At 40.4% G+C, this 14310-nt stretch overlaps 1 protein-coding gene across 1 annotated transcript; it reads right to left on the bottom strand.

The window, feature by feature from the left end:
* Positions 1 to 8: 8 nt before the first annotated feature.
* LOC107377085 (NACHT, LRR and PYD domains-containing protein 3) lies at positions 9 to 7429 on the bottom strand. The gene is made up of 6 exons (XM_015946507.3): positions 7062 to 7429; positions 2246 to 3968; positions 1216 to 1299; positions 1007 to 1090; positions 735 to 812; positions 9 to 638 (listed from the first exon to the last, which is right to left on the bottom strand). Exons 1-6 carry the CDS (start codon positions 7345 to 7347, stop codon positions 320 to 322), a joined length of 2574 nt encoding a protein of 857 aa, XP_015801993.3. The 5' UTR covers positions 7348 to 7429; the 3' UTR covers positions 9 to 319.
* Between the last annotated feature and the right edge of the window lie 6881 nt (positions 7430 to 14310).

Genomic DNA, 14310 nt, shown 5'->3' with positions numbered 1-14310 from the left:
AGCAGAATACGAAATATGAGCTAAGATCAATACATAACGATTTCACGACGTAAACCGTGGCCGGTTAGTTCAGTTGGTTAGAGTGTGGTGCTAATAGCGCCAAGATTGCGGTTGCAATCTCCGTACGGGCCATTCTTTATTGTGCTGCATTGTTTCATCCTTCATATTAATTATTTCATTCATTCATTTATTTAATACTTCCCATTTTATTCTAATGTATGTGTAGAGTCATAAGAAGTTACACAAAAAGCGATATTTGACATTAACAAAACTACATACATTTGTTATTTTTCATATTTCATATATTTCCTACACATTTTCATATGTTCAAAATACTTTCAAACTTTTTTAGTTTCTTGCACAAATCATCCTCAGTGCAGCACTCAATCCTTTTCTTGATGAGTTGCGATAACTGATTGTAGAAAGTCTTTGCCCGCTGATCCTCTACGCAATCTATTGATGTGTTGCAAACGTTACGCAGTACCGTGACCAACTTTTCATTGCTGCTGACCTCACAGCGCTGAAGGACCCATTTCCCCCACTCGTCCCACATTTCGTCATCTGTAAAATTCACAGCAATACTCTCTTGGCTGCACAGGGACTCTGGCTCTGGGTCATACAAGTCATTCCATATGGCTCTGTAAGAAGATGAAAATTAAATGCATTTTTTTACAATAACAAAGTGTTCAAATATTTAGAATTTAAATTGATTTAAAACAAAGCCATTAGCTTACACAATATTTTTCAGTGGAAATGGAGTCAAGTCACTGAGTGAAAACAGGCCTTTGTAGCTGACTCGGTTCCCCTCCATCCTGTGAGAGAAGAGCGTGTTTAGAAAATCCCCCACTTAGTGTTTACATCAATCAAGAGGTGTGGAAATTCATCAAACCGGAAAAAAGAATGTTACAAAATTACCAAAGCTTAAACCGATTTCTAATTCTGTCATTTGACTCACTTCCCTAAAGAGTTCATTTGAAATGCCACGTCACCCTCAGAAGGTTCTTACCACAGCTCTTGAAGCCTTCTTTTCACTCGTATGGCATTGGAAAGAGCCTCCAGTTCCTCATCAGCGATGTTTGACCATCCAAGTCTAAATGAGGAAAAGAAAGTAACACATTGGGACATATTTTAGTCTGTCATTCTGTTTAGGAAATCTTCAAGCTTTGGGTTTATTTTGAAACTGAAACGTGTTCAGATATTTTATCGAGATCTTACCCAAGGTGAGTGATATTGTCTGACACTCTCAGAGTATCGGCAATAACCTGGATGGCATCCATGTCCAAGTTGTTATCTCCAAGCCTTTAGAATATAGTAGTTTTGTCAGTGGAAAAGCAACTGAACATACAGTGCTGTGGTTTCGTTTTGTTTAATTAAAGGCGTCACTGGGAAACTGTGTAACACTTGAAATATGACCAGTCTCTCTGAGTTTCACATGCATGCTAAACGTGTAAATTGTATTCAACTCCCATTACCTGCATTAGCTAGCTAAAAGAGAAGGAAAACTGATCAAATCAGCAGTCTCTTCTATGTCACAGTCACAGTTAGTATTCATGACCTTTGTCGGAGGTACTGTCGGGACACACAGTTTTCAATTCAATTCAATTCAAAATTAATTTATTAATCCCAGAGGGAAAGTGGTTGCTATGCATACCGCGTCACACCCATCATCACCCAGGCGAGTCTAAATAAGGAGGCCAACCTCGTCAGCTTACCGCTCAGTCATTGTTTCTGGAATCGAACTCAGAGCTCATATCCTTGCTGATCTCCTATGAACTTTTTATCAACCGGCCTTCTTTCATTCTTATACGGTAACATCGTTCCGCTCCGGTTCCTACCGAGCGCTCTGGTGTTTCTTGATCAAATCGCGTGTCTAATTCTTCCTTTGGAAAAATACTCTGAGGCAAAAATAAAACTGTCTTGAAGACATTTGACCCTTTCCATCCGAAGTTAAACTGCAATTAAAACATAAAACCAACAGTCAAACATGGTGGTGGTAGTGGGATGATGTGGGACTGCTTTGGGACTTGGACCAATCAATGTAATTGATGCAACCTCAAATTTTTCTCTCTAGTTTTAATAAATAAAACTAATATTTGAAAACGTTTGTATTTACTCTGGTTTTTGGTGTGATACTGGCTTTTATTTGCAGTATTACTACATTTAGGTGTGATAAAAAAAATAAACACATGAAATCTGTACTTCTATATTTAAATTAAATTCAGTTAAAATTTAACCTGAAACTCACCAAAGTCTCTCACATCTAGGCAGAAGGGATTGGATACCTCTAAGCGAGTCGCCGTTTACTCCTGTCCCAGTTAGATCCAGCTCGAATATTCTTCCTTTTGTGAGGTTTAGGAAATACTTGATAGCGTTGTAATCCATTGGCGAGAGAGTTTCATCACTTACATTAACTCTAAGCATATTTGGTTCTACTTTTGATGCAGACGAAGGGTCCTGCTGCTCAAAGAAACAGTGCAAGCTGTTCAGAATATGGGTTCCGTTCTCGCAGAGCATCTTAAGATCGGTGATGACTTTCTGACGATAAAGTTCGACTTTCTCCTTAAGGCAGCACAGCCCCACTTTTCTAGAAAGAAAACTTGAATTGCGTTCGGAGAGGACTCCTGACAGAAAACGGCTGAACAGGTCCAAGTCTCCATTGCTTGTGTGTTCTGCTGGGTTTGCTTTGCTCTGCAGTGCATCAGGTAGCGGTTGATCTGTCACTGCACAGTATAGTGCAGCAAAGAACTCCTGAATGGTGAGATGGGCAAAGGAGAAAACCTCTTCAGTGCAGCCAGGCTCTTGTGCAATGGTTTTGTCGAGGAAGGTACTAACGAGGCTGCATCCCTCCAACGCTGCAACATCCCGATCACTGCCGTAGAACAGCGTTTGATGCTCCATGAGCCTTTGGAAGGCAAGCCGACCCAGCTTTAGCACATCTTCAGACAGCTGCTGGATGCTTCCTGCTTTTGGGTCTTTCAGACAAGCCTCAGTTCTTACTTGGGTATGAGAGTGAAGCAAGGCCACCAGATACTGCATATAGATATCTGTCATGGTCTTGGGGCTTTCTGCGCCAAGAATTTTGCTCTCTTTGAGTATGCAGCACACAATGTTGCAAAATGCAGGTATGTATGTATGTGTCAGCATCAGCTCGTTCGCTGATACCACTGAGAACATGCAGTCAGCAAGGGCAGTGTCTTCAAAGTATCGTAAGAAGAAATCTTGTGCTTCAGTGAAGGAGAATCCAGCAATGAGGACAAAGCGGTCAATGCAACCTACGGGGACATGGCTTATGGCTGTGGGTCGACTTGTTAGCATCACAGAAGCGTTGGGTAGCAGCTCGCCCTGTAGTAAACTCCCTAAAATCTCCGTCACCCCTGCTTCTTCTTCTGGCTCTGTCACAAATACGTCAGCGTTGCAGCTCCTGTAGTGTCTGAACTCATCAAAGCCATCAAGAATGATCAGGAGTTTGTCGTCGTTAGCTAAAATCCTATCGAGTTCTTTAACAAGGTGCCTGTTTTTACGTAAGACCAGCTCACGAAGGCTTGTAGGTTTGTCAATTAAATTCAAGTCTCTAAAGTTCAAATGAAGAACAAAGTCAAATGAAAGGTAATCGTTGCTTCCACCGAAATCAAAAAGAATTTTTTGCACCAGGACTGTTTTACCGATCCCTGCCACTCCCATCACCAGTACTTTCTTTACTGGGCGTTTTCCAGTTCGTCTTGAAAACAGCTGAGATGGTGTGATTTTCTTTTGCAGAGGAGACTTCTGTTGCAGCAACAGTCTCTTCTGTCCAAAGGTGAGCACCTCATGTCTTTTATTCTCCAAACCTTGGTGTCCATCTACTAACACAAGGTTGACGTAATGTTCAGAAAAAAGGACTTTCTCTCCATGTCTGCTGTTGTAGAAGAGCATGCTCTCACTCCTGCGTCTGAGGACATCTTTGTGCTTTTGCTGCACTTTGTTGTAGTCTGTAAGGAAAACGTACAAAAACCAATGAACCAACAGATAAATGCTTCATTTATTCCTGTTTTAATGAAGAAACTTTAGTTCTAAATTTAAAATGTGTTTTACATGTACTTCATTATTCATTAGACTTGCATTTGATGTAACGTGAAACCTTTCATTAGACCAAGATCCTTAGCAGACTGGAATCATTAAACAAGTCTGTTGAGACTTTAAAGGTGAGCAAATAAATAACTGTTGACAAAAAACTAACCGAAGCAAAAAGACCTGGACAGCCACAAAAGGCAAATAAAGTCTAATAAATTTTATTTTCTTTGCCAAAAACACTCTTTACAGTGAAATGTTGCCATCCCATCACTGACAATAATGTGAATCACATAAAACAAGTAGGTTAAAATAAAATAATGATACTTCTTAATAATGTTTTTAATGGTCTGTTTGTGATACAAAGATGGAATTCTGCTACAGGTTTTGGTGTACCACCTCCAGATTATTAGTTTCTGCTCTGGAACCCTTTGAACACACGTTTTCTAAAGGCTCACCTATCAACAAGGGTCCCATATAAAAAAGTAGTATTTTTTTAATAATTTATATATCTTGGATGTTAAATATTTTTAGAACATATTGAACTATTTGAAGAACTTTACCTCAAAAGTAAAGTTTTAAATAGATGAATGGAACGAGATTTTGAATAGATCTACTACAAGCCATGTGAAGAGTAAAGTTGCAGATCTATTAGTGGATTTTATAGAATATTTGACTGCTGACAGAAATGAGCCGTATACATTCTGATATGTATTGTTTTGTTTATGCTGTTAATTCAAATGTAGAATAACTCAATGGTAGGAGTACAAAAAGAGATAATAAAACTCTTGTAGAAAGAGGTGCATAATAGGTCCACCTCTTTAAAGCGAGTTTACATTTTACTTTCAAACCAATATCTGCAACCAAGGGATAAAAAAACATGCTAATTACTTTTTTCATTTGAGTCGAATTTATTTTGACCCTGTAAACATAGTTGTAGTTCTCTTGTTCAATACAAAGTCCAGATCTTGTAGTGAAGTATTAAAGCAACACTAAAGAGTTTATATCACTTTAAATAAATTAAATTCAATTCAAAAATACTTTATTAATCCCAGAAGGAATTTAGAATTTCAGTACACGCAATTCTGAGATCAGACATACATACATACATACATACATACATACGGTACATAGACAAAGACACATGACAAGAATTGGTGACTGTGGTCATTCGCAACCCGAGTCGCGCTACCGTAATAGATCAAGATGGCTTATATGAGGATAGAGTCAGGGGGAGGGAAAAAGGCACTTCAGAGTTACCCTCCACAGAGAGGGCAGCTTTGCTATGCAAAAAAAAAAAACACCTCAGACAGATATGCACACAGATTTCAGACATTACACCACATAAGTGTCCACTAGGTGGGGAGGTAGTGTTGGGACTCTCTTCACTTCAGTGCGTGCAGCCGCATGGAGCAGCGCTCATCACCTGCGTTTGGACAGGGGAGGGAGAGATAATGGGTTAGAGAGCACAGTGACTCCTTGATACAGTTCCACGGCCTTCACCGGTCACAGTCCCGCCCAGGCTGGGATAGGGAGAAAGGGATTCCATAGCGACGACAGCATTCCACATTTCTTCTGAGGGGGGAGTTTTCACTTCAGCCTCACAGGCTCTAAGGGCACCAGATTCAGATAAAAAATTGTTTTGGGGCCAGACAGAGATAATTTCCTCTGTGCCTTATTGTTCTGTTGGTCTACAACCCCTCTAGATCCAATAATCGCATAATTAATCAATCCCAATCCATTCTGATCCATCCACTCGCTCCTTGATGGTATCCACCTTCTGTGCCAGAGCCTGAATCTCAGCCAAAGTTCCAAGCTTACGACTCATCTCGACAATTATATGAGTTTGTGCGTTTACAGCACGATGCATTCCATCCCTGAGCTCCGGGATTGAGTCAATATTCCTCAAAAGCTCGTTAATTTTCCGGTAAGCCAGGTAACCGCTCAGGCCAAACAGCAGGAATTCCGACACCAACACCACGAATATCCAGACATCTTCAGAATCCTCTACAGACAGTTGAGAAAGGCAGATCAGGTTCCACTGTTTCCAGGAGTCCATGATATACCCAGCTGGCTCTGTCCCAGAGGGGCATCCGGGAGCCCCTTCTCCGGTTCTCATTGTTGAAAAAATATTGTCAGTCGCGTTGAGAGACCAACTGACCAGATCCATTTTTAATAATTTCCAGTTTCCAGAAAAAATGCAGAAAGCATCGTACACAGGCAGGACAAAGAGCCTTGGGATAAGGAGGGAGGTAGGGGAGAAAAAAGCGTCTGTACTCTCCAAGAGCCAGAAGAAGTTTAAGTTACTCTTTTAACCCTCTCAGGCTCAAAATAAGTTTTGATAAAAGGACGAACAACTAAGTCCTTCAGGGGTACTTCTGAGTTAAAAATGCTCATGAAATACGGTACGTATGTGGAGCAACCAGGAAGGTAGGTTTTAACATTGCAAATCTGCAACTCCTGCCTCCAGAGGGTTAAAAGTGGGTTTCAGTGATTCTGTAGGTAAATACTTTACTAACTTCACCTTGGACAGACATCTGCTCACCAGAAATCACAGTTAACAGTTTTGTGGGACGAGTAGGTGAGCTTAATAGCTGTTAGCTGATTACTCTGCGGAAGTTAAAAAGCTAGAAGCTGACATTTTCAGTTTGCCGACCGTCAATAAAAAGCAAAAGAAAAATAATGTAGCTTTTTTTTCTAAGAAAGTATTTTTTGGGGGGATGAAACAAAGAACTAAAACCAGAGTGAACATTGGCGCTGCCTACACTAGTTTAAGCTGAAATCACGGACTGATGGTGACCTGGTTTTGTTGCTACTGGACTACTGTTTTCAGTTCAACAGTGTAGGTCTTTTGTGCTTCATGGCTTATGTTAGTGTTAGCTTTTAGTTAGCCTTAGCTACAGCAGACTGCAGCAGTATTTTTTATGATAGTTGTAATTCTGCTTTCAACCAGTAGGGCTGAAAATCTGGAAAATGCTTAGTGTTGCTTTAATGTAAATCGAATCATTGTGTACCTGAAGATGGACACTGAGAGGTGGGGTTCTGATGATGACTCCTAACAGTGAAGAAAATCTTTGTCGCCTCTTCACCTTTGCACTCCAGGATGTCCAACACCTTTCTTACTCTGGCCCGGGGTCCTGGCTGACACAAGACGTCCTCCCGGTCATCCCGAGTGAACACTTCCTGACTCACTAAAACCTCCAGCAGAGAGTCGATCTGTCCTTCTAGTTCATCCACAAGAGAGACACGCAGCACCCTCAATGCTGTCAAGCAAGAGCTACAGGCATCGATTTCCACCATACCTTACCTGGAAATTATCCACAGGGTGCTTCGGTTCAAATGTAGTTGCTCAGAGATCTACTCTCAAGATATCTTTCTCTCAGTAATGAAAGAGAGAGAGAACTGAATACTTTCAATAGAAAAAAGAGGAAGTGCTTATGTCACTGACCAAACAAAACAGCAAGCATTGCCTGTCTTGTTTTTCAGGTCCAGCAAGCTGTCACGTCTAGTGGAGCTATTATTTAGCAAGTGTTAGTTAAATTTGTTGAAAGACTTTAATTATAATAGTTTTCCTGGTACTTTTACATTTTCAGACAGTTTAAACACTTTTTCTTGTTGACATTTTTTAAAAGCACACAAACAATGCCCTTAATCTAAAAAAACTGAAAATGCTTGCTTTATTTTGTGAAAAAAATTGGTGCAAAAGATTAGTATTCATTTTTCTCTACTCTCCTGACTACAAAAAATTAAATACTGGCTATCAGTTTTATTAAAGTGCAAGTAACACCTAATCAACTTTTCTTTTTTTTTTTTTTTTTGCTGATAACCTGTATAGACGAGTGTCTGATTGTGCTGTAGACAAGTGTAATTATTATTTTGGCAGGTTAGTACAACTTACTTAACCCTCTGGAGGCAGGCGTTGCAGATTTGCAACATTAAAACCTACCTACAGTACCTGGTTACTCCACATATGTATTTCATGAGCATTTTTTAACTCAGAAGTACCCCTGAAGGACTTAATTATTCGTCCTTTCATCAAAACTTATTTTCAGCCTGAGAGGGTTAAAGGTGGGTGCTGTCAATCGTTGCCTCAGTGCCACCATCTCGGTCCTCCAGGTAACGCCTTTTTTCAGGTATATTTCTAACATGAGGTCTGGTTGAAAAAAGTTTCCACCCATGGTGTTCCTTACACTTTAATTTCTCCATTTTGGGGGATGTACTATGAAAGACCGAAAACAGTTTTCTAGTGGTCATTAGAAGTACCTAGAAATCTAGTCTTTGCTCTGCAGGTCAGTCTGGCCACACTCCATTGTAGCCTCAGCAGGTCTACCACTGGCCCTTTAGCAATTTAAGGTCAGGCCAGTCACAGTACTCTTTGGTTTAGAGATACATTTGGTGGGCAGAGCTGCAATGCAGAAAAAACTATAAAGATAGTGTCGGCTCAGCAGGTCTGACTGTGAGTCGCAAGCTGGTGTCAGATTGAACAGCGGTTAGCCTAGGCCCTAGGTGAATGCACAGCTGGACATGTTCAAAACTCACCCCAGTTTTACACTAAAAGCATCAGTGGCGTGGAACGTCGCTGTGAAAGGATAGCGATCTTCTTCAGAACCAAAGTCGGCACCATTTATTTACTTTTATTGCATACACGTTTTGTCCCTACTGGTAACATAGCAGCTAACTCTGCTAGCCTCATCAGGCTGTGCCAATATAATCCAATAATCTACAGAATAAAACACTGTTCTGCCAATTTTACTGGTGTGTGTAAATATTTATATAACATTGGAAAAAAATTTACCGATAGCTTACCAGAATAACTTCTTCTGACAGGCTGGTGCTGCAGCCGCTTGTTAGCTCGTCTAGTTTTTGCAGTAATCCAAGGCGTTTCCAGATGGATTTATAATTGCAATATGCAGCGTCATGAATGTCCTGTTTTTGACCTAAAGGTCATGATCTGTTGCATCTGCTCAAGCAGAGACATAAAGTCTCTGACACAGGCCTAATCTACACGAGATATTGGCCAAGGTCTTTCATGCACTCTGCTCATCGGAACTGCGTAACCTCTGTTACAGCTCAAGACGAAGAACTCTCTTGATAAATACATAATCAACCAACGTTTGTTATTGCCAATACTAATGTGAGCCCAATGTTCAATCAGTCTGTGAAATGACAATGTTATAACTTGCTTGGCACCGCTGCTTTCCTACTGGCTTCGGTTCCAAGGAGGGTCCAAAAGAACCTTGACATTCTGGATCTAATCGGAGGCTTCCCCTGGGGTACGTAGACCGACAGATGGCGTTTCATGTGTGTTATAAATCTCCTACTAAAGTTTAGAGCGAAACATTCACCCCCACTCAGAACTAAATGCTTCTCCGGATCCTAAGGTTCTGATAACCACATTCCACACATACACCATCCTCTCATGTCTCATTCCACCTAGTCCGTCAGTACACAGAGTGTTTAAGTTAGTCTTGTTTAAATTGTGTAGAAATAAATTTCTTAACTATTATGAGCCTGACTCTCTCTCTCTTTCCTCGGAGTTAATACGAAGTGTCACGTAATCCCTGCAATAAAAAGTTCTGATCTTCTGGTTAAAATATTCAAAGATCCATCAGATTGATATTTCATATCTCTATGGAATCTCACATTTTATGGTTCATAAGTAAGATGTAAACTACCCATCCTTTACAAATATGTAGACTATTCATTTAGATTTAATCTCTGAGTGAACCGCCCTGACCAGCCCCTGTAGTCTGTGCATTAGCTGTGCTAATGGTCACTGCAGGAAGCTAGTGTTGTGCGTCAGCTAGCTAAGTTTCTCCTCACAAACAGTTTGATGACTTTAATGTTGCTACGTTAGCTAGAAATGCAAGTAGGTCTCTGACCTATGGCTCAGACTTTTTGCTGCAGCTGTAAACGCAAATTTTCCGTAATCATTGGGAGCACAAAGTTGAACAAAATACAGCTAATCATGTATCATTAGCAGCAGCTGCTGCCTGAGACATCTTTGAGTGACATATGCGCAGCACAGTTCTTCAGTGTTGAGGAGATAAATTTGATTTTCTTTGATGATTTCTGACAAAATTGTTTAACAAAATGAAAAATGGAACCAAGTTTTTTTTTGTATATGGTAAAGTGTAGTAAAGGCCAATTTTCTACAATTTTCATTGAGATCAAAGGCCAATGCCTTTAAAATGGTTTTTCAGTGTTCCACACCTTTAATATGTACAATTGGTGCTTTTGTCCAAGTAAAGGTAATATGATATTACACTGACATTTTTCACAATTTTTCATTGTAAAACTGTTCATTTACATTGACATTGAAGCACATTATCCTTCCCTTTGATGACATGTATCTGCATTCATCTTCTCTATCTACCTTTACAAACCTTTCTAAGTGTCTTAAACATCCTCAGAGCATGACGCTGACCACCGTGCTTCACCATGTACATAAATGGTGCGTCTGTGGTGATGTAAAGTTTGTGGCGTTTGCCAAATGTGGACTGATGACAAAAAAGCTCAGGTTTTGTCTCATCAAATCAAAAATTCCTCCGACCTCAGATTTTCCCACAGACCTCTGGGCAAATTCCAGGAGAGATTTCTTGTCATTGTAGTCATACAGCCTTGACTGGTGATAAACATGTTTCCTTCCTGAGCTATAGAGCTTCGGGAGTTGACATCACTTCTCCCAGCATGCAACAGTTCAAATCGAAACGGCGCCACCTTGGCAGGCAGAAGCCCGCAGCTGGGCTATTTGTTATTGTCACAAAACTCAATTAAACAGGAAATATGGTAGATTCCTGTTGTGCCCCAGGATGCCAGAACAGATGCGGACAACATAAGGGATGAGCCTTCTACAGGATTCCCCAAGATTCGGAATGCCGCAAATGTTGGATCATCGCAATGAAACGCGCTAGCCTCCAGGCTAAAATGAAACTGTGGGATCCCGAGAGTAAAGGTTTTCGCTTATGCAGCGACCACTTTATATCAGGTGCTTAAACCAACGTTTCCTCAACTGTGTATGGTATTTATTTTAAATACTTTTATTACGATTCTTAGTGGGCTTCCTAAACTTATTCTGGCGTGGCTTTTTCTGTCTTATTACTCATAGCATTAAGTGAACATCACGTAAAACGTTGCCTTATGAGTTCTGCGTGCTGCCGTGTACGTGTTTTATGATCACAGCAATTAACCGGCTAAGCTGTATTTCATTTTTAAGCAATGGTTGATCAATTGTCAGATCACACATAAAAAGCACTTTGGATTGCTATTATCTGTCTCACCGAGACAGCTCTCAGACAGATCCTGAGACCTCCTGCCTGACATATTTATTTTATTCACGGAAAAAAAAATCAAACTAGTGATTTCTCTTGGCATTCAGTTGATACATTCAAACAGCACAGCACTCTTTAAACTTCTTACATGTAAATTTATGTTATTTGTCCATCCATCCATCTATTTTCATCCGCTTATCCGGAGTCGGGTCACGGGGGCAGTAGTCTAAGTCGAGAGGCCCAGACTTCCCTCTCCCCAGCCACTTGGGCCAGCTCCTCCGGGGGAATCCCAAGGCGTTCCCTGGCCAGGTTCGCTCCGACAGCTTCGGGCATTTTTAAAAAGTATCCAAGGGGCATGGTAATGGTCAAAGAATCCACTTAATTTCTGACTATATAAAATGATTTCTTCAGTTTTAAAGTGTAAAGTAAACTCAGACGGAGTAAAATCCAAACTGATACCATTCATTTTGTTTACCATTGTTGCCTGCCAACATGGCGCCTACTCTCTGAGTCTCGTGACGTCCCGAGCTCTATAGATGCTCTCACCTCCTTTTGAGCAGTCATACAGTTTGTGAGGACTGCCAGTTCAATAAAAGATTTAGACAAGCGTTGTCCTCCATCCACTCCAAAGGATGTCTGGGGGGTCTTTTTGTTGCAGTCTTCTGACCTATATTTTTGAAAGATTTACTTTGTTCCTCTCGTATTCAGAAAAATCTAAACATTTTAACTTGTAAATAGAGGTTTTATTTCCACACACACACACACACACACACACACACACACACACACACACACACACACACACACACACACACACACACACACACACACACACACACACACACAATGTCCAGGTTATTAAAAAAGGAATGCATTTTGTTTTATTTTGTGACAAACCAGTACAATTAGCATAAAGCAGAACACAATATCACCAGCAGAGGACGCCCCCGCTTGCAGTGAAGTTATATTTTAAAATCCTACTTGAGTACCAAGAATTAGTAATACACAACTGTACACATGGAAACACACAAAAATAAATAGTAAAAATTACTAAACAAAAATATGTACACAGCAGGGGAACAATGTTAATGATATTCTCTTAAATAAAAATATCCACACCTCAATGATGAAGAGCCAGTAGCTTCCTGAAAAGTAACTGTAGGTGATTAATTTTTCCGTTTTTGTGAAATTAAAAGTGCAAATCCTGCTTCAATAGTCTGTAATGTAATGTTAGGCCCAGTTCTCACTGCATGATATTCATGCTGATTTATGACCCAATCCCTTCTGACAAACAAAGATCAACGTTAGTTTTTATACATTTGCAGTTGTCTCTAGTTGGAATGAATGCCTCAAAAGTCATTTTCTGGGGATGAAAAAGCTCAGATGCTCTTGTTTGAGGATGAAGTCAGCAGGAGGGGGTAGTAACTTCGGCCAGAATTTACAGCTTTATTTCCTGATATTTGGGCATCTCTCCTCTGATTGACCAACAGAAATGTCACTACCACTGACTCTATAGGGAGACTAAGATATGGCCATCTATTTATTTCTGGGCCATGGGTCCGCAGAAGAACGAAAAAAAAAAACAAAAACGAATGCAAGTCAATGGGGCTAAAAATGCCGTTTTCTAATTCCGCTTGTTATGTGCCATGGATTTCACATATGATGTCCGTGAATTTTAAAGACACATTTTGATACCAAGAAATCACTTCTTTTCGAATGGGGGGGGGGGGGGGGGAACTTTATTTAAAGTTTTGTGTGAAAATAAGTCCAGGACTACAAATGCGAACCAGACATGGAGAACAACAGAGGGATAATGGCTGTAAGTTCAGCGAACTTCAAATTCTTCCTTCCGGAGGAAAGAACCACCATAAATTTGGCCATATGGTGAGTAGCAGCTACACTAGGGAGAGGAGATTCTGTGGTGACATGCCACTGTCTGATTTGTAGTCATGCTAATTACAAACCTTTACAAGCTGATAAATCTCAAAGTACATGACAGGCGTGGTCAAAACACCCATAATTACTTTTCATTTATACAGAAGTATAACATAGGTGTGACCAGGGGCTAAGGCAAGGCAGATTAGAAAATAGCTTATTTAGCCCCGTTGCATTTTTTCGTTTTTCCAGGGACCCATGAGCCGACCGGAAAGGGAGGAGACTTAGGCTCCCCATTTTATTTTGCAACACTGATGTTTTATCTCCACAAATAACACGCCGGACAGAGTCCTGCTATGTTGTGAAGTTGCTAATGCTAACAGTTAGCTTTTGCTAGCTGATACCTTCTCTGCTGTTTCCTGGACGCTAAACCAACAACAGCCTTCCCGAGTCAAGATGGGTGAGTCCATGATTGTTAAGTGACAGTGTGACATAGATCTGTCACGTTTTTTTTTAACTGATATTTTTTCTGTCTCTTTTCTATCAGAAACTAATGCAGAAAATAGGGGGTGAAGACTGTTTTTATGTAGCTATATGAATAAGTCAGTTACTGATCATTTTCAAAAATAAGTAAAAAAGGGTTCCTGAATTCATCCAAACGGCTTCAAAGATAATCTTATCACATGTTTTTGACGTGTTTTGCATTAAGAGCACTCTGGTCTGCTCAGAAGGATGTCGGGACTCAAAGTCGCATGCAATTTCAGGAGATTTCCCTTCTGACTGGGAAATGTTCGTGTGTGAAATTGGTTCACTGTAGTGTGAAGTTTTGGCCGTGATGTCGTACACAGTCAAAACTGTAAATCTATGTTTTTTTAATTATCACCACCTATGTTCTTGTTCTCTCATGTTCTGACAATTCAAAAATCCTGCCATGTGAACTGGGCCTTAGTGGTTTAAAAGGACATTTGGGCCAAAATTAAAGGAAAAAAGGAAGACAAAGCACATTACTTACAAACTAATTTCTAAGAAATAACTCTGCAAGCCATGTTTTTAACAAAGACTTTGTTGAGTTTTGAGTGCAATGGAACCCCCCACCCACCCACCCCACCCCCCCACA

This window comes from Nothobranchius furzeri, chromosome 2 (assembly GCF_043380555.1).
Source record: "Nothobranchius furzeri strain GRZ-AD chromosome 2, NfurGRZ-RIMD1, whole genome shotgun sequence".
NCBI lineage: Eukaryota > Metazoa > Chordata > Actinopteri > Cyprinodontiformes > Nothobranchiidae > Nothobranchius > Nothobranchius furzeri.
The sequence above is the reverse complement of the archived record's forward strand: the minus strand, read 5'-3'. Positions and strand labels throughout refer to the sequence as shown.